Raw genomic sequence first — 21304 nt, 5'->3', positions numbered from 1 at the left:
CATATGCACTGGTGTGCACCATGTGTGCATTTCCTTCACCTCTCCCCATCTGCAGCACTGCATCACACACCAGGCATGGCAAGGCAAGACATTACCACAAACAACCACAACCCCACACTCTCCCTCTCCTTCTCAGCCAGCACAATTACCGGGTTTTGTCACCATACCCAATCTCAAATATATAAATAGGATAAATTTACAGGAAGCCAAGAGTTTCAATCCTTTGTCAAAACCAGGCAAGAGCTGCTAAAATTATATGGAAAAGGGCCAGCTGGGATAGAAAAAGCATGAGCATGAAAGCTTCATTTCCTTTCATACCAAGACTAAAATTATTCATGGATCTATATTAACAGGAAAATATGCCCACACAGTAAAAAAAGACATCTGTAAGTCAGCTTCAGGTGCAGAAAGAGTATAGAGCTGCACCTGACTGAACTTTTCCTACACGAAGCAGCACAAGGTTTTTTCTGCAACATTACACTAAGGCACAAAGACCTTCCCTGTCAACTCCAAGGGTCCCACATGCAGCATTCACGTGCTGGGAGGTGCTGAGCACTTTCTGCACAAGGTTACACCTCCAGCCCACAGGAAATAAGGACAGTGCTTTGATTTCAACAGCACCATGGACATAAATTGCCTAAAGCTGAGTGGTGCAATGTTCTGATGAGATAAAAAATTACCCTTTAGTCTGTCAGGAAACCCCATTACAAATGTTTTCTGCTGAGCAGCAAAGATTAACTCAATAAAATGTATCTAAATCCCACATCCGTTTATGGACCTTAGTCCCAGTAGGCATAAGTTCACTTCATGGCATGGAGCATTAAATAATGCTTTGTACTTCTCCAGTGATTCTCAGCTGAGCACTCTGGCACCACAGAGAAATTGTTAATCCCATGAAATAGACTATTTCCTTTCTAATTGCCAATAAAAGGATACATTTTAAGAAGAATATTTTTGCTTAGATATATTTGAGTATGCATCTGAGAACTCTTTGAAGAAAGCTTGTGGGGGAAGGAATAATTTCACCTAGAGTTTTGCCCCACAAAATGGGGAGGAGTGTGCCAAAGGCATATATTCACACATCTCCCGCTGGCCTGAGAGCCCTTTGAATTGGTTTAACAATAGTTTTACCCTCTCTTTAACCACTTCCTTGCTGCTCCTTTGTAGCATAAATGCAAATAATTCTACACAATATTTTCTTGTCTCTTGTTTAAATATACTTACTTCAAGAATAGCAATCAATTGTAAAACAAACAAAAAAATGCAATATTTTTAACTGTATCAGAAGCATTGTAAAAATTCACCAGAGAACTTTAAAATCTCAATACAAATAATAAAGCATAAGGAAAAAATTCTTCAGCTGGGAACTAAATCCCAAGGTATTCATACATTTTGTCTAAGATCAATTGCAATTACTGTAGTAAAGCTAGAAAGGAAAGAATTATCTATTAACATACTAAGAAATATCTCTTTCTTGGTTGTAGCCTTAAGCAAGGCACATAGAGTATTTCTCAATGTTATTTTATATTTTTCATATTTTTTTAATATTTTATGTAGATTTTGTAGATATCTTCATCTTTCCAACACTGAACTTAAAATAAAGTTCTGCTCATTAAGATTTTGCAGCATTATCTGTTGTTAGTCTAATTACTACTACGCACACATTCAGGGTCAGCAGGTCTCATAGTGAAGGCTGCTGAACTGAAACTGCTAAGAACGAACTAATTGGGTAAAATGAAAACACTAAAAAGGAGTTTTAAGACCAGGCTCAGTGACTGATCCCATAATCAGCACTGGCAGTGGGCATGCCAGGTAATTTAGAGCATGTGAGCTCTATTGAGAAAATATTTTGCATTTTGCAGCAGCATGGAGTCAGTGTACACTGAGTACATCAATCAGCCTGAACTCCCGGAGAATTCTCACCTGAGACTTCCACCAACACACCCTCTACCCAATGCTTCAGCTACTGCATTTAGGAGGGTCCCCACATCCCTTTTCTTTATGCTGTGGGTGATGCTGTTTTCAGCTGGTTTCTCTGCTGTTCCTGACCTGCAGTTTAGGCTTGTTATATTAATTTAGACCTGATATATCATTTGAATGTCTCCATCTTTGCTCGAGTATTGTAGGACAGCTCGCTGGAGGATAAGAATGAACATACTAATATCTGTCTTATTTTTCTGTAATGTATATTCCTAGGTTTTTTATTTGCTGGCAGATATTTTAGACTTTTAATAACTTCAGTGGTGTTTAATCAAGTTATCAAAATCACAACAGATTCTCACATTTGCTGAAAGAGAAGCTGTTATAAGATTCGGCTTTCCTACATTTTCTACAGATTCAAATAAACAGACATGTTTACTTCTAAATAGGAAAATGGATTTTATGTGAAACTTATACTATTGTTTCTAAAAAGATCAAGAATAGCACACATGTAGTCAAGTGATATCCTCCTGTAGTATAACCCAGTTTGGATGAAAAGCTGAAATAGAGAACTTGTGTATCCCACTTTCGAAGGTTCAGCCCCCATCTCGATGTTTATCTCTGGTGACCTCGGTCCTCTCGAAATTAGTGCTGCCGGTACATTGCATGGTGATGCTGTTGCCGCAGGAGCTGGGAGATGCGACGGTTCTGCGGGGCTTGGGCCGGGAGCGGAGCCCCTTGGGCCGGGAGCGGGTCCCTTTTGGCGAGCGGGTCCCTTTTGGGGAGCGGGTCCCCCTTGGGGAGTGGGTCCCCATCCCGCGCCCTCCAGCGGCTCCTCCGCAAACAGGCGGCGCTGGAAGCTCCTGGATCTCTCCAGCAACGGAGAGCAGCTCCTGGGTACCAAACCCGGCAGTGCTATCACATCCCTTGGAAAAGGGGCTTCAAGGAGAGAGGCTCCTCTGCCCAGCTCTGTAACATCTTGCCTTTCAGCTGACCCGAGAAGGGTCTGGGGCAGTGGAAAATGCAGTGTCAAAGCGCTGCTGTACCCTCTGCTGCCCTTTCCCCCGCGGCGGAGGAGGCTGCTCTGGCAGAGCTTCTTCCTGAGACCAACACACACACACACCCCTTCCCCAGGCAGCAACCCTGCTCCGCTCTCCTGCTGGAAAGAGGATTCAGTGGGTGACTGTGTTTCAGCTCTCCTTCCTATTGCTGGACTGGGAAAACCTCACACAGTGCTGACATCTCAGCTCTGAAGGGGAGTGCATGGCCTTTACAGAGCTGCTGTTGCAGATATTGGGGTAGAATGGGTACAAAATATCACTGACAAGCTCCTCTTTCCTCTGTCCAACCAGTTCTGCTATTCACAGGGCAATTGCTGCCAGCTCTCTGATGCCATTCAAGACAAAATGATGCAAAAGGCTCTGCTGTATAGCCAGAGTGTAATTCAACATGATCCAAAATGACAATTGCACATTGCTGAAACTGCATTCTCCCCTAGCTGAAAACAAAACCAGGAAGATGGATTTTTATGAGCTATCAACAAAAATTTCTAAAAAGTTTACCTCAAACTGAACTGTGACTTCAAAGCCAGCTGTGCAACCTCTCCTGGTTTTGTCAGTGTGGAAGGGGAAGAGATACTAGAGCCAGATAACAGTACAAATATCTGAGACAGAGGAAATGGTGAAAATAGGTTAGAATCTCTCCCTAAAAAAAATAGGGAGTCTCTTTTCACAGAATAAGCTGATAACCATAACAAGGATTAATCAGGCTTTTCCAGGAATCTTCCTGCACCAAAAACTGGCACATAATTGCTGGGAGCTCTCTGACTGGTTATGCACTTGCTTACAGCTCAGGGTCATGCTAAGGCCACAACTATTTCAGTTTGAAATAACGTTTTCTCTGGATATTGCAAGATCAATAGTATGGCTCCTATATATGTCATCAGCTTTGGTTTTTATGCTGCAAACACCAATATTGATCCCTTTAAAAAATAAGCCTTGGCTTCAGAGACCTCTGAACCACAGTATAATGGATAAGAGCGAACTTCAGACTCACAGGGGGGAAACATTTATAGTCATGCTTTGTTAGGTGAAGAATTATTGATTGCTAATGAGAAGCAAACTCTCCTAACAGTAATTCTAGCCACAGCAATTTGGTGAGAATATGAAATCCATACCAGACAAAAATGCTATCAGTGTTAAAGTGTAACGTATGATTAACAGGCAGCATATTCAAACTTCTCACATCCAAATAATCTAATTTCCATTTGTCATTGCTACTAGAGCTGTGTGTGTTTGCTGCAGTTCTTCTCTCGATACCTCTGTCAGCATGTGCACATCCTTGGAAAGTTATAATTAAACTGGAGATACTGCAGTAATAATAACTGGAAATGCCAGTAACTGTAGGCTAATTGCCTACCTATGCATAACTAAAATTCTTATAGGTCTTGGAATTTAAAGGCAAAAGTCACTCTCCTGAAATACTGAAAGACATCCTCACTGGTTTCAGATTTTCTTCACCTCTTCACATTGAACCTGAAGTGATTTTCCAGCATAAAAAGTGACTAAATCCTACAAAATCTCTGGAGCTCAAGGCATGTAAGAGGAGAGTCAGATCCTATCAGCAACTGTTGCCAGGCAGCTCACAATGCTGTACATCACCATTGTTTGTCTTGTATTTATGTCTTGGAACTGCAGATAACTGCTCTTTTATTTGGGGCCAGCTGTAGACAATTCATTGCCCAAGGGAACCTGGAAATCACACAGCTCCGGGTCATGAAGAGGAAGCAAGAGCTAAATGGTTTGCAGCCCCTCATATCTTGTTGCCCTGGGCAACAGACTGCACTGTGGAAGTGGCAGATCCAGCCTTCCACATATGAATTCTGTAACTTAAGGTGTTAATATATGGATTGATACTATGACAGCCCCACTGTAGTACTATTGGGGTGTTCATGCATTAGGTGATATGGGTGGGTGCATAAACAGTATCAAGATAAGAGCTGTTGGTTTCCATCCAAGATCTTTGAGACACAGATGGAGGTAACTGGAAGCACAGATATTACAGGTTGCACTGATGGATGTGGGGGAATCTGAATCCAGATGAATCTCAGCCTGGCTTTCCTTGAGCTCTGACAAACTCAGGATCCCCATATGAACCCAGAACAATGCTGACAGTAGGTGCTAACTCTGCACTGCCTCTTATACCTATTTGCAGCAGAGGCTACAGCTGGGTCAGCTACAGCTGAGCGCACTCAGACAAAAATATCTGGTTCCATGGAGTGCTGAGTACCAGCAGTTCCCCATATTCACACAGAAATAAAGAGCTCTTTGCATCTTTCTGGATCAGAGGCGCTTGGCTGTAATATTGATGACAGATCATTTCTCATCACCTCTTTGCCATGTTCCAAAGGACTTTGGCTTCTGCAGAAATTTAACCTTTATTCCCATGCTTGAGTAATCCAGGTCAGGAATCAGTGACTTTTAAAATAAAAATAACTTTGGACTAACATTCCAAAAAGGACCTTTGTGTCTCTGTTTAAATTTCCATAGAGTCAGCTTTGCATTCATTGTAATAGTCCTGCACTTATTGCAACTGAGTCCCCAGAGAACTTCATCTGTGTCGCATTCATGTACCTCTGGAATCAGGGAAGCTCTGCAGATATAAGAGAGGGCTGAGCTGGCTGCCTTGAAGGGCCAAGCAAGTCCCTGTGTGCTCAGAGCAGGAGAGCTACTATGAGATGGTAGTACCTTATACTGGAGCCAAATTGTGGGCACAATTCACCTTTGAGACAGGCAGAGCAATGATACTGATATGAGTAGCAGTCTCCATGAAGGCATAGACACTCAGTGCTTTGGCTGTGCTTGTTTATCTCCTGACTGCCCAAAGATTCAGGACTCAAAGGTCATAACAGCATCCATTTTGGAACAACATGTCTTCAAAAGTACACCAAATACAATGAACAGCAGGTGCAAAGCTGGTTTTGAGCTGGAGTGTGGGTGTGTCCTAGAGTGACTGAGTATGTGTGTTGTTCTGGCAAACAAAATAGATAATCATTTAATGACAGCATGGATTATTGATCCTGGTAGTCTGTCTTTCCTCTGGCCATTTTTTGGGGGATATTGTACTGTAATGTTAGGTCCCTGCAATGGCTAGAAAAGATGGAGACAGAACACAGCAGCTTCGTAAACTAAATCCTAGGGTCCACGGAAATTTTTGATTGTCTGTCTCAGTTAAGGAATTCATTCCGTACTACACTGCAGGAAATATTCTAATAGAAAACAGGATGAATGCATAATTATATTCAGAATAATTCATTAATGCAAAATTATTTGCAGGCCTCTGCTGAAAAGGCACCAACCTACTGCAATGCTGCACTGCAAAAGACAAGAAGTAGGTACATATAAATGTAATGTATTTCACCCTTTAATGAATGCTGTTGCTTCAAATTTTACCAGCCTGATTTCACATGCTGGGCATGGCCCTTCTCCAGTACATGAGCTCAATCATTCCTCACAGGCAGTTATGCTTTTGGACTCAAAGATGCTATCTGTGTTGTGCTTACACGACAGTGGAACTTGAAGATCCTGTGATCTCAACCCAGTTGTCCCCTACACATCTGTCCCCATGCCAAAGTGGAGTCTGCTGTCCTTTGCTCCACTAAACTCAAGAGCTTTTTACAGTGTTCCTGCTCCCTAAGCAGTACTTCCTTCCACACCATGACTTACAGATCACTTAGGTATTTACAACTGATAATTTTCCCTCTATGCATTTAAGAGCTGGCTGTTTCTTCACCCTGTCTCCCTTCTGTTCCTTGGTTTTAGTTCTGGCAGCATCTGCTGCACTGGTTAGTGTGAGTCACTGATTAGCAATGATCCATGTGCCATGTTATCTCTTTCACATCATTCTCCAACATTTTCTCATGTAAGCAGGATCAGGCAGTATTGCAGAGAACTTAGATTACTCCCAGTCATTGACCCACTGACTACCTGGGACAACCCAGATGTTACTGTGCTGAACTCTAAAGGGAGCTACAAGAAGCCTGGACTGCAGGCTAAAGCACAGCATTAACATGAAAGATGTATGGTTTCTCTTCCCCCAAACACTTGAACACAAGCCCAGCTTTGAAGAACAGGAGAAAATGCACAGACAGGACTAGTGTCATGTACCAGACACTGTGATGGCAAAATGATTTTAGCAGTCATCTGGGCCCCCTTCAGAGAAGTTCATCCTAGATCAAACACTAAGTCCAGCCTTGGGACTAAAAGAGGCCTCAAAAGTGGTACAGAAGGGGGAAAAGAGGGACAGCAATGGAATTGATTAGCTTATTTTCTACTCACTGAGATAACCTGGTGCTGGAAGTACCTTCCCAAATCCTGATCCTGTTTCCCTCAGGGAAATGTCCTCTCAGGGGAACTCTTGAATTCAGGCACCATATGGAAGGCGAGAAAAAGGAATTAAATAAAAGATGAGGCAGGAGGTGGAAAAAGGCCCTTGTATTTAACAAGCTGCCAAACAATGTGATAGATGTCAGCTTAGTTTAATTTCCAGTGAGGCCATCTGAGTTCCCCTCTGCCACAGAGATGGGAACAGGCAGGGGCTCCTCTCTGCCTCCTTTTGGTATTATTTGCTTTTTAAGCTTGGGCCTTAGCAATGCAGAATGGTCACTACTGCCTGCCCTGTTAGAAAGCAATGGCTTCTGCCAGCACCAGCATCTCTCATCGTGCCTGATTCAGAGACCTCACACGGGAGGAAACCTCCTGCATTTGCTTCACCCTGGAGATTCCTCCCACTTTCTCCTTCCAGGTAACCCAGGGCTTGCCCTGGAGTGTTTAAGTGCAGACTGGGAATCACCACAGTCTGACCAGCACACTGAATGCTGCTGTCATTCTCCCCTGCTTTTGACCTAAGCTACCTCATTCTTTTTTAAAAAAAAATTATTTTATAGCCAGCCCTCTCCCTACCCCTAGAAAAAGAAAATGGCCAAAAAAACCCCAAATCCCCCAGGACCCAACAAAAGACTACCATATAGCGTTAACAAGAGCCTGCTCTGGAAGTCAGAGGTTTCTGCTTTCTGCTCCACTAAAACCGCCAGTAGAGGGCTAACACTGTCTGAAATACAGGCCTGAAACATAGAAGGCATCAGGAAAGTCATGAGAAGAGCTGACCCAAACAGCAGACAGACTTTCTTTCAGCTGAAGCATGTATCCTGGAATAACTCATTTGAGTCCCAACTATTTTCCAGGCACTAAAAAATGAACTGCAGAAGCCAGTAGAGCTTCTAGGGATGTACAGAACCCATTGTCTGGCAAGCACAGCTGTGGAAGGGACCAGAGGCACTACTAACAGCTAAACTTGGATCCTGCCACCTGACTTTACTAATTTCCTTGCATGTTAAACACTCCTCCATGCCAACAGACAAACACTTACAAGTCATTACTGAGGTAGATTAGAAAATAAACGACAGAGGGAGACTGCTGTGGCATTACATTTAACAGCAGCAACACAGAGGCTTTTGAAAGAGAGAGTGACTTAGAGACTGACAGATTGGATCACACCTCAGTTCCATCCAGCCTAGTTCCCTGTCTCCGACAGTTGCTATCACAACATGCTTAAGTAGAAAGTGTGAAAACCTTGCAGCAAGCAGATGGTGGATAGCTACTCCTATTCCCTTTTCTCCCCAATGTCCTGGTCTTTTACTGGCATGAGAGTGAAAGTTCATGGTGTAACAGCCAGTTTTGGGGAAGCTATCAATAAATTAGAAAATAGGACTGTAAGCAGCCTTTCAATTCTGTGAGGCTGTGCATGGCTCTGCTTAGTGCATGATGCTCTAAAAGAAATTATTAATAGTATCACACCTGGATATTGCAAGGTTTCTCTTAAATTCTGTCAAGGATGCCAGGATCACATCCCATATGAAAAAGTATTCGCCTAAAGTAAAAGATGGAATGTAGAAGAGGAGGATCTCTGAGCTGTTCTCTCCTGAAACTGAAGCAGCCTTAATGCATGCTACTGTTTCTGGGAAGCTCTTTAGTCACCTCTGTCTACCTGAACATGAGGCCAAATCATAAATATTTTGTCTTGAGACAAACTAGTGCTCTGGGTCCCAACTCACAGCAGTTTCTTATAGTCTTTATTTCTGATAACGTCTCTGCAAACCAGGTTAGAATGTGGGCTTTAAGCAAGTCTGTGGTACTTGCAATATTCTACATCTTGGAAAGTGCACCAGGCACATCTGCAGATTTTTCATGGATTTCTGTGAGAGCTTAGTTTCCACTTTTTATAGATACAAAAGTCTCAGCATTAGCAAAACACTTTTAAATAGTTCCTTACTAAACTGTTTTCAGTGAAACAGCTGCACAGAATAGGCCATATAGAATGGGGTAAAATTAATAACCACCATCTAGGAACAAAAAAGTAAACAAGTAGCTTTTTTTAAGCTGTGAAACTAAAAAAGAAATTGCTGTTATCTCTCCTTTCCCACATTCCACCCTCCCACATGGAATCTCTGAGGTCTAATAGAATGAGCTTATTTCCCTTGTCTTCACTATTTTCATTTTTCTCTTCAGATACTATTTTTATACTTGGCATGAATCCAGTATTTTTGACCTTTGCCACTTCACCAAGTTTGGTGAAAATTGGCCAACAGTTCAAAAGCTTTACTGGGGTACAGAGATACAGACAACATGATCAAAGCCCAATTTTTTTATAGAAGTAGGTTAATGGGGAAACTTCAACCAACCATTTCTCATAAGCATGAGATCCCAAGTAAATTTAGCAAACCCATTTCTGCAGTTTTCTATTGTCATATTTCATTGGGAATGCAGTGATAGATGCCCCTCCCATGCCTGTATATTAGTTTTGGTGAGGAAATCTGGTGTGCTGTGGTCAATGGAAAGACCAGCTTCCCTTTATTGTGCACCAGAAATCCCTAAGTAGGACAGAGACACAGAATCCATGGTTCAAAAAGAGTTCCTGAAATGCATGAATGCTCTAAAACAAAGGCAAGAATTTTATGTTGCAAAGGAATTTGATTTGATTTAAGCCTTTGCACAGGAGTAGCAAAGGGCCTATTTGATATGGTACCTCAAAAGTTAATCTCTTAAAATATACCTTTTTTTTGTCCTTGATGTCCATAGCTATATATCAGAAACATTGCAATTGTCTGTCCAGCTGTGACATATTAGATTATTTGTGGCTTTGTAGCATAAAGCAGATTCTGTGACTTGTGATGCTTAGCCACTGGCCTCGGACAGGTGCCAACTCGGGTTATTCCATTCTGTTGACCTAAATTCCTCTCACACAGTCAGGTAGATGCAGTATCATCCTTTACTTCCTGTCCCAAATTATAACACAGCTTTTCTTCACAAACACAGGTATTTTACAATGCTCCCCAACTCTAGTGGTTAAGCAAAAAGTGATAGGAACTCACATACCATAGTTAACAGATAGGAATTTTAAGTCCAGAGATGTCAGTCCTAAACTAAGTTTAGTCACTGACTTTCCTTTTGATTTCCATCAAGTTGCTTAAATTCCTTTTTGGGTTTTTTGTTTCTTTTCCATAAAATGAGAGACTGGGGAAATATGAGTGTGTAAAAGCAGATGAAAGATGACATGAACATATGGGGTGATTTCTTGTATGTAACATTTGTGCAATATAGTGCTTTCTGCAAATTCCAATCAGTGCCTCTCGTACCAGGGACACTGACAGTCAGCTCATCTGGGCCCAGTTAACACTTGAAAGGGAGGAGCTCTTACAACTTCATTGAGAACTGTGGGGAGCCTCTAACTAAACCCCAACTCCCGTATGCTGTGGAATTCTTTATTGGCAAGAGAGGAGCCAAGCTGCTGGCCTTTTGAGACAGCTCACATTGGTTCTGGCAGCTCCATCCTATAACAAAATCATTTTAAGAAAAAAATCTGCGGAAAGTGGGGCACTGGGTGGAGGTGCTTGTGTGCGCCACTGTGCCCAGAATGTTGCCCACACATAGCAAAGCTGGCATCAGACTTCTGGGGGCCAACTGCCAAGTGTGGGTGGGTGGTGAGAGCACAAAAGCATATTCCTGGGGGCTTTGCAGGCTGCAAGAGCTGTACGTGCTCCCACAGGCAAATAATCCTGCCGTCAGCACCAGGCATGGCGCACTGCAAAGCTCTTCCCTCCCCAACACAGAAGAGCTGCCACTTGTCCACCTACCCAAAGGACAGGCTTTTTCCAAAATTGATGAGTGTTTCCCCAACACCTCCCAACAAACAAGTTCAATGAAAGTAGGGTAAATTTAAAAAAGACACTTGACGCAGTTTTGGTAACAAGATTGGGTAGTGTTGCTGCTAAATCCCAGATAGTAAGCAGAAAGCCTGCTAACATTCACAAACTACTCCTGTCCTAGGCACCTGTGGTGGCCCCATTACCTCAGCCACACAAGGACAGTCAGGAATAATCCCAGGGAGGCTGAGGGAGAACAGGGCTATTTAAGAGTTCTAATTTGGTCCTCTGTTGTTTTACACTGTTTGAAGATGTGCTACCATGAAGGCTGCTAATAGAAAAGTACCAAGCTAAGAAAGCTACTGTGGAACAGGAAAATACCTTCAAAGCTTTGATTTTGATCCAGGTGAGGCAGGTACTGTATGTATGAAGTCTATAGCAGGATAAGAAGCTTTTTTTGCTAGCACAAGAACTGTAACACGAGTCAGCTAATGAGGGATGAAAGCTTTTGCCCTGGACAGATAAGTTGAGCCCCAGGCAATTAACTTTGTGATACTCTTATTGACACATTAAAAATAAAATGGTGTGTCATTACTTCACAGAGACCAAAATGATTCCATAAAGGTTTTATTGAAAATGTAAAGTTCTTTCTTTTTAACGTTCCCATAAGGTTCTTTGGCATTTTGCAAATTTTGTGAATAACTTTATTCCCTCCTGCTCTTGGGTGAGCTGGGAGCTGTGCTCCCATCCAAGAGGTGGCTATGTTCTAGAGAGTTTGAATCCCACCAGTCCAAGTGGCAATATGAGGGTGAGAGTTGTAAAAACAGTGAACACAATAAATGGCCAGGGATTCCCTCAGTTTCCTAAGGGTGAGAGCTCTTTCACTTTTTTGAGCTATAAAGGTTCCCAATGAACATACAAGAGACCCCTGCAGCTTCCCAGGAATTTTTCTTCCAATAAGCTACTGCTGATTCAGCTAAGGCAGCCATGTTGTAATGTGTGATTCATAAACATGGTGCATCATCATCATCATGGGTTTGCAAGAAATGTTCTTCCTTCAGCCAATAGCAAATGTTTTAATGTTTCTTTCTTCCATTTTTGCACAACTATTTTTGCCACTTACATAATTCAATAAAAAATTACCTTCGCCTACAAAAAAAGGCAGGCAGACTCCACAAGTAGGGTCTGGTTTGTAGGTTTCAAATGGCTGGGGAAATGGTAGGATTATGCTTCCTTGATGGAAGCTGATCAGTTAGGCTCTTGCCTCAGTGTGGAATGGAAAAAAACACCAAGATCTGTGACCTTCTCTCCTCTCCCAAGGACTGGCCTGCTGGTTGACCTCCAAGAAACCAATGACTCTAACATCAGCCTCATGACCCAGAAACCTCTCTTGAATGTAGCAGAGAACAGGGGAAAGGTTCATCAACATTTCTATGACTTCCTATTAGACAATAGTATATTACATAGTAGGTAACAATGCTATGTTACCTCAAACAAATCCCATCTGATATCAAGAGAGTATCATACCTCAATATGGATGATGGGGACCTGCATTGAGTTTAACAGGAAAACCAGAATATATAAAAATATTTTTGGCTCTCCTGAAATACTCTTTAAAAAAATAAAAAAAATGTTTCATATTGAATTTCAGATCTTCATTAAAAAAATGTGAATTCGTGTGACTTCATGTCAATCTGAATTTGCACAATTGCAAAGCAATTCATGTTGGCATTACTGGGTCAAAGAGCCTGCTGCTGCAAGCTCTCCTGGCAATCATACTCTCTCCCACCCCAAGCTCCTGCTGAGGTTATCCTGGAAAAGATTTTGGAGAGATGGGGCCTGGTCTTAAATATTTCATTGACTTTGAATCTGCTTTTGCGCTATTTCTTTAGGCAAGATACTGATTGCATGTGCTCTATTAAACTTAGTTCAGCTGCCATAGCTAATATCAAACCAAATAATAATGTTGGTCTAAAACCTTATTTATATATTCTCTAAAAGCCAAATTCTGGTCACATTCTGTTTCATATACAGATTGAACAAAGCCAGTGAAAAAGGCATTTCAGGAACCTGTACAACATCTTTGCATTCACAGCACACAATCCATTGCAAACACTGACAATTATAAAATTTGCTCCTATGCAATTCAGCTACAAACGTTCTCTTTATGTGATGCAACACAGCTGCAATCTGCTTTAACTCAACTGTAGGTAAGAAAAAAGGGTCACAAAAGCTTTTCTCAGCTGATCATTTAATCACCAGCATCTCCTACTGTCTTGCTAGTTTCAGGTTCCTCAGTTCCTGGTCATGCAGTCCCCAGTGCCAGCAGGTGGGTATCCAGCTCAGAGGCATAAGGATGCCAGTGCAAAGCATAGGGCCTCACCTGTATTCATTGGCATTTGAATGTTAGAAACAGTAAAATAAAGCCTGACAGAGAGAAAATCTTTTGAGATCCTGTTTCTGTCCTAGCATCTTCCAGAAATTCTGAAACAGCAAAGGCCATGAAAAGATTCTCCGAGAGTGAGCTGCTATTCTAATATCACGAGCAAATGCACAGCACATTAGCGCTGCCGTTGCTCCAGCATCCTCCCACACCCCCTTTTCTCCACCACCTCCCTGCAAAAACAGTGCTCGTGTATTTTACACAGATCACTTCACAGGTAGGACACGAAGCTCTTACTATTCCTGCTTTTCAGAGAAAACATGCCTGGAAAACAAACCATCAATAAAAGGCTGTGTAATTGCCCAAAGCCAGGAATTCGCAGTCTGCTGATGGCTCCTCTTTCACGCACAGGTGTGATATTGTCACACAAAGGCAGCAGCACCTCCTGGGGGAACAGGGCCCCCGAATCCACACAAATGTAGTAAGAAAAATAAAGATGCCTTACCCACATGGGTGATAACCGTAGTCAGTCGCTGGGTGAGCTCCTGATGTGACATCTCTTCTTCTTTTAGCCAAAAAAGCATTTCACACAGGGAACTACACAGCATCCAAAAAAAGATGCACCCAGAGTGGGAGGCTGCACACTCACTGCCTCACTTGCACACAAAGCAAGGACCACTCCCACAGCACGGCCCTTCCAGCTCTCACATCTTCTCTTGGCTGCTCACCTCTTCCAATTTGCTGCCATCCATGCGTGGACCTTGAAAAGCTCCTTCCAGACGGGGATTTTACCCCCCTTGACGGAAGGAAGGGAGCAGGAGGGGGGGAAATATAAAAGGGGGGGAAAGCAGACGAGTTGATTGCTTATGGCTTTTTTCCTCCCTTCTCCCGCGGATGAGGCAAGGGATAAAGAGACAAACCAGCGAGCAGATACCTTCCTCCAGGGAGACTTTTGGATGGTGATGCTGCGAGTCAGGGAAAAATCCTGGAGGTAGGAATGGCATCGGGAGGAGTGGAGCTGGCAGGAGAGCTCTAACAACAGCTGCTGTGAGACGCTCCCTTCACCAGCGTTCCTGGGAGTGGAGAACAGCACGCTCACTGCCTCTGATGCTCCCCATCGGCCCCTGGGGCCCGAGTACCCTGCAGGTTGTCGTTGAGTGAAACCCCGCAATGTCCCCAGAGACCCTCCTCCCACCCCCTCTTAGAAGCCCCTGCCTGCGGGGCATCGCTTCCATGGAGGGGGAGGGAGGGGGGCACTGGGCGTTTTCCATGTCTTGTGGCCAGAGGCTTTGTTGCTCCACCTGTACGGACAGGATCCCCGGGATCCTGCCTGAGCCCACAGCACCCTCTCCAGCTGCACGTGTACAAGCAGGGTGAATTAATCAGCCGTGGGTGCTGGGCAAGGCTCACCAGCCATCGTGGCCACGGAGCTCAGCGTGCCACCTTCAGTGGCCAGGGCAGGGAGCAGCTGTCCCTGGGTGCCTGCGACACAGCTGAGCCTCGCCTGGACGCGTGGCTGCCATGGGGCGACAGGCTGCCGAACAACGGGAAAGCTTCTTCAACCCTGCTGGCTACAGATCCCAGCTGCTATCCGAGAACAGGGAGAGTAAGGCAGGAAAGGAAGCGAGAAAGGGCAGGACAAGCCAAGCACTTGTATGTCTCCATTCCATCCCTCTTTGCACCTCATCCTAGGAAGCCTACCTGAAGCTCCACACAAGGTAACTCCGGAAACATGGAAAACTTACTGCACAGCTAAAATGGAAGAAATAAAACAGAGAAGGGTGCAGCTGCCTGCAAGATCTGCTCTATTTCCACAGAATTAATTCAGCTCTAAATCCAGATCCCTACCCATTCATAGAGTTTTGCTTAAGTCCACCTTTCCAAGCGTGCCAAAGAGCCTGACACATATGCCCAAAGCTGGAGCTGTAAAATACCCCTGTGGGCTCAGCAGATGTTACAGCACAGTGAGTGTGCCTGTCCTGGTGTTGCAAAAAGGTTTACCTCTGTGAAGGGAAAATCCTATAATCAGCTGGCTGACCTACAAGCCAGTCTGAGTACCTGTGCTGTTGTCCTCATTTTTGGCTGACTGACCAACAATCAGTCAGAGAAGTTCCTTGCATACTTCAGTGAGTTTAACAGCAAATCTGTTTGAAAACATGAGAAGGATGACTTCAGAGCCAGCCACCTGCCAACAATTTTGGATTAAAGCAAAAGATATTTTTTTTCTGAGATCAAATTTTACTGCCTATTTGTGCAGTAAAGGTCAAACTGCAGAGACCCTGATGAATGTTAAAAGGATTCCCCCAACCAGGGAAGAGATGGCATCATTGGCAGGGGGAAATGTATGTGGGAAGCAGGCTGACATCTAACTATAATATTTTTGGGGAATTTGAAGGGTCTGGGATGCTTTATTTTTTTCTTGAAGGGTCGCAGATGCCAGGTAGGAACATGACACTAGAAAAGTCATCATGTTTCCAGACACTTAAAAGACTTTTTTTTTTCTGCAGGCACAGACAGTGTATAAGCCCATTCATAAATGAAATACACTGAAAAGCAGAGTAGATGATTTGCTCTCACGACTCCTACAGCAAGGCTGTTCAAGAACATCAAGGATAACTAAGAGCCTTTGTCTAATTTCTAGCTAGATTAATTCTCAGCTATTTTAAGACCATATGCTCTTATACCAACTTTCTTATTCAGCATTAGTAACTGCAGGCTTGTGGATATTTGCTATTTTAAGATCCCTTTTCTCTTATTATTTGTTCTTGTTATGTTAATCTGTTTTCCAGCTTTCCAGTACACCTTCAAATAGTTTTTGAACATGTTGGTCAATTGCAATCCAGTTCAGGAGAGACAAATTCTCATAGGTGCACTGAAACTCAGCCAGGTGCACCAAGTCTGAAAGGAAGAATACAGCAGGGACTCACTAATTAATCCTTGCTGCTCCCTGTCCAGCTTAAACTGCAGGTTCCATGGGATCAGTTCAAAGCTAAATGGGATTCAGTCCAAGCTGAGGGTGCTGTCCCTCCCTTAGGATGTGAGTGATAACAGACAAAAGGGGGGAATTTTAGTGGGAAGGTTTAGGCAGCAGGACACAACCATGGGATAGCAAACTCCATTAGTTTTACCAGTTACAGGATGATTTCTTTATACTGCCAAGATTCAGTGGTGCCTGCATTAGAAAAAGGCTACTGTTTATTGTCATTACAAATTCTCAAATGGAAGAGCCACAGGGGACTGAACCAAGTCAAAAATACTGCAAAAGCATAGGTGATCTACAAACCCAAGCTGAGAAAGGGAAAAAATAGGAGTCTAGACTATAGGGGTTGTTTGGAGACACAGAGAAATGAAAGCCCTGTATCTGTCACTTGAGGAATGGTTGAAAGATGCTGAAGTAACTTAGTCTATCGATGGGATGGTAACAATTTTCAGTGCTGGGAATTTTTTTTTGTGAAATTGAGCCAGTACTTTTACAACAAACACTGACTTCCCCTCTGAAGGGTAAAAGCCCTCACTGATAAACATGTGGTAGAGGTACAGAGGATGATGATTTACATTCCAGGCAGGGATCTCATTGAAAGCAGAATCAGGGGCAGTGCAAACACCGTGATTCCACTGCTAAGATGATGGCCAACAGGCAAAAGAATTTGATTTTTCCATAGAGTGACAGCCTGACAAATCACCAGCTCTTTATTAGATCCTGAATCAAACATCTGAGGCCAAAGCATTGTAAGCGATGTTAATAAAATTAAAAGTAAATTGCACACTGCTAACAAAAAGTGTTTATAAGACTCTATGGCCTGAACAGTATAAGGGGAAGCTCTCACACGGGAAAAGGATCTTTTCTTTTTTTCATCTTAGATAGCTATAGCTATACATCTTCCTTCTGTCACTAAAAAACACTTAGTCAACTGAGCCTGAAGAGCTGTTGAGAACCAAAATGAGATCCATCCCTAAAACAAGCCCATCTTCTTCACTGTCTTGATTATTTCCATTTTCCCAGTCCTACATAACCTTTACAAACTCACCCATCTTTTAATTTTTCATGAAAATCTCCTTCCAGAACATGATTACAACCTTCTGGTATACAGAGTTCATGTGAAGACATTTCCATAGCAGAAAAATAGGCAGGCTGATGGAATAACAGAAAAGTTTAGAATCCCTTTGCCACGTTTCTTCTAATACCAAGTTTGGTACTACTTTGGTATCATACCCTTTCCCTCTTTAAATTTTGTCTCTAGACTGGCTGATCCCTGTATCAAAGGCTGAAGCTCTGTTACTTGCTGGGAAGAACTAGAACACTTTTCGCACAATTGGGAAAGGTAATTACACTGCCAACACTTCTGAATGGCCATGGCAGTACCTCAGATCTGCAGCACATTTCCATCAGTAGAAGAAACTGTTAAGTGAGTCAGATACCTCTTTGACTCACACACAAAGAAGGCACACAGAGTGCTGCTTCCTTCCTGGAACATCAGTCACATAGTAAAGGAAAATAGCACTCCATATTTTAAATTTTCTTACTTTTATGTTATTTGGAACACTTCAGCCAACAGTGCTTTTTCTTGGCTTTTAAGAGAGTCACAGTGCTAGTGCTTCTCTGTTGTTCTCGGCTTTCTGCTGGCCTCTTGGTCAGCTCCTGTGACAAATCTGGGCTTCTCCGCCAAAACTTGCAGGAGCACCTTTTCTGCACACACAGCTCCCCCGGCAACGCCTGAAGCTCTACCCTCACACTTAGACTCTCACCTAAGCTCTGCAAAGCCTGACCTGCTTTGCCTCAGATGCTGTTTCAGCTACTTGAAAAGGAGCACAGTGCCTTGTAAAATCCATTCTGAAGAAAAAGAGGCCACTGAAGATACAACACTAGTTTTAGCAAAATTCGCAGCTCCTCTCCCTGTCCTCCTTCCCAATCATAAACCTTTTTGTCACCATCATTTACATCAATCATTCACTTTCTGTGCTCCAGAACAACTGTCCTGACATAGGCTGGGGCAGTGGCCCATCTGCGATCAGGACCATTAATATACCCTCAGGAAAGAGCACATGAAACACCACTTAAAGAGGCCACTTAAAGAGATTATCCCTCTCCAGTATTTCCCTGTCAGATTGCAGTGATCTCTGGTTCAGGGACTTTCTGAGCTTAAGTCTGCATATGACTGATAATATTTAATACTCTATTTCTTCAGGAATATGCCTAGCTATTTTTTTAATCTACTTATAATTTTGATTGCCATAAAGTTTGATAGTAACAAGACTTGCAATTTAAATATGCATTGTGTGAAGAAAAACTACTTATTTTGGTTTTAAATCTGAAGCTCCATAGTTCAGTTTCAGGCCTCTGTTTCCTGCATCTTGAGAAGGTATGGATACTTTCCTATTTGCAGTATCCACCTTAGCCATGATCTTTTATACAGTGATCATATCCCACAGTTACCTGAGCTGAGACAAATGCTGTCCTAGTTATCATATCTAAGGGAAAAAAAAAAAGAAGTCCCCTGATACCTTCAACATTCTTGCCATGTTGCTTTGAACCTTCTCGTTTACGCAGCTTGGACAGTGAAAACTGCCAGTGCCAGTCTGCTCTGTATTGCTGACATAATTCCAGCAGAAGTCTTCCAGTGTTAAGAGTTAGGAGATGTTTGCTGTTAAATTTTTACAAAAATCCATATGCCTATTTTTATTGCATTAATTTATTTCAACTCTTTCCTCTTTTAAAACAAAGCCTGGATTTTAGACAAAGCTGTTGAATAGAAGTGACTCTGTAATTTTTAGGCCCAGCTTACGTTTATGTACTCTATGTAGTTTATTTTAAAGAAGCCATTTGTCCACTTTCAGCCTCATAAACATCCCTGAGCTGATCTCCTAGGAAGCTTTCGTGTCAATTGACTGGAGGTCTAGATTGATGGAGGTATGGAGAGGTCTCCAGGGCAGCAGGCACAGTAACTTATAAAGACAAATGTCCTCCCCTTAATCAATTTTCCTGCCCTGCTACTGTCACTAGCCTTTGACACATTGGTTTTTTGTCAGATAAGCTCTTGAACCCTTATTCTGTGGCTGTTTGTCTGCAAATGGCTCACATAAGACTGGTATACTGGTTTCAGCTGGGATAGATTTGGTTTCTTTCTTAGAAGCTGATACAATGCTGTGTTTTGGATTCAGTGTGAGAATAATGCTGATATGAAACTGATGCTTTGGTTGTAGTCAAGCAGTGCTTACCCTAAATCAATGATTTTACAGTGTCCCATGTTCTGCTAATGAGGAGGGGCATGAAAAACTGGGAGGGAGCATGGCTGGGACAGCTGACCTGAACTGGCAAAGGGGATATTCCATGCCATACAATGTCTTGTCCAGTGTATAAACAGAGGATTTGGCCAGGAGGAGCTGATCACTGCTCAGGGATGGCCTGGGCTCTAGTCAGGTTTGTGTGAATCATTTGTCTGAGGTTTTATTTCTTACTCTCTCCTTTACATTACAATTATTATTGCTATTTTTCTTGTTATCTTCAGTACTATTATATTTTACCTTGTTTCAATTATTAAACTTTCAATTATTGCTCTTATCTCAACCCACAAGTTTTACTTTTTTTTTTCTGATTCTCCTTCCCATCCCTTCACAGGCACGGAAGTATGTGAGGACTGCATGGATTTAGTTACCGGCTGGGGTAAACTATAGCAACTGGGAAGGGTCCCCATTTAGGTCAGCCCAAGGAGCACTGACTAGGCTGGTGTAAAACAGTCTTTCCCACAGAAAATGCTAGATAGAAGCAAATGAGTGGGCATGGTAGCTGCGTTTGATCTGTTGGACCTTAAGATGGTGAGTGAAGGCAATTCAACAGAATAGAGGAAGCATAATTTTCAATCCTTATATATAGGAGGGAGAGAAAAAAAACCCAGGGAGCAAGAGAGAGAAGCTTGGGCTTCATTATTCCTTTCTGGAATTTTAAACCTTTCTTAAGGTAATGAAACTGAAAGTTGTGTTGTGAAGTTCAGTTAATGTAGCAGAAGGGAAATTCCACTGCTGGATTGAACCTCAGGCTCATCCAGAGCTGACAAAACGCTGAAATGCAAGGTACATTTGAGGTGGCCCCATTAAGGAGAGTGGATTGAATAGAGACCAACAAATAGAACAAATCTTCAAAAAGACAGCAAAGCTTTATACAGTTGCAGAAAGAAACTGATTTCAGAAATCATTTGTTACCATGACTTGGAAGTACCAAATATAATCACAGTGGGGGAAAAAAAAAATCATTACATTTTCATCTAGAACAAAACAACTTTAGTAGTTATAAGTGTGGGCATTTCTTGCTAAGACTACAATCTGGATTTCATTCTTCAATAGAATGCCAGATGAGAGGAAACAATTTATTTAAAATTGCCCAGACAAGAATTACAGGTTTGATTCACTGACAGAGTTATGTATTTTCAGCCTACATTTTTTCCTACATCTCCTTTTCCAAAGACTGTTCTTCTGTTGCCATAGAGACCATTTCCAGTCTCTTTTCACTTCCATAGGGTCTTTTCTGGGCGATCACTACTGCAGCTTCACAGGCTATTCTTTCTGTGTCTCCTGCCCAGGAGTAGCCAAGGGAAAACAGTAAAGCAGAACACCTGCAGCCACAAAACACCCAGCTGCTGGTAGCAGAAAAACTTCAATTTTTTTACCTACAAAGCTGGTGTGGAATTGGAAGAGTAAGCTACAGCCACTCACCACATGGAAATGTGGGCGTTCATCACGACTGCCACATCTACCAGGATGTTTTTGCGTCATTTAAAGGGATCTGTCACATCAATCACACTCCTGAG

At 42.6% G+C, this 21304-nt stretch overlaps 1 protein-coding gene across 2 annotated transcripts in view; it reads right to left on the bottom strand.

Moving 5' to 3' along the window:
• Positions 1-14454, bottom strand: part of MCF2L2 (MCF.2 cell line derived transforming sequence-like 2) — a 155867-nt gene extending 141413 nt beyond the window's left edge. For both annotated transcript variants that reach the window (XM_088061066.1, XM_088061067.1), the window contains exon 1: positions 14008-14454. In XM_088061066.1, the coding sequence (XP_087917192.1) occupies positions 14008-14110 (103 nt within the window). In that variant the 5' untranslated portion in view covers positions 14111-14454. The remainder of the gene's footprint in view (positions 1-14007) is intronic.
• Positions 14455-21304: the final 6850 nt, after the last annotated feature.

The sequence above is a fragment of the Pseudopodoces humilis genome, chromosome 11 (genome assembly GCF_049639895.1).
Source record: "Pseudopodoces humilis isolate 2021_Gansu_Grassland_sample_001 chromosome 11, ASM4963989v1, whole genome shotgun sequence".
Lineage (NCBI taxonomy): Eukaryota > Metazoa > Chordata > Aves > Passeriformes > Paridae > Pseudopodoces > Pseudopodoces humilis.
The sequence above is the reverse complement of the archived record's forward strand: the minus strand, read 5'-3'. Positions and strand labels throughout refer to the sequence as shown.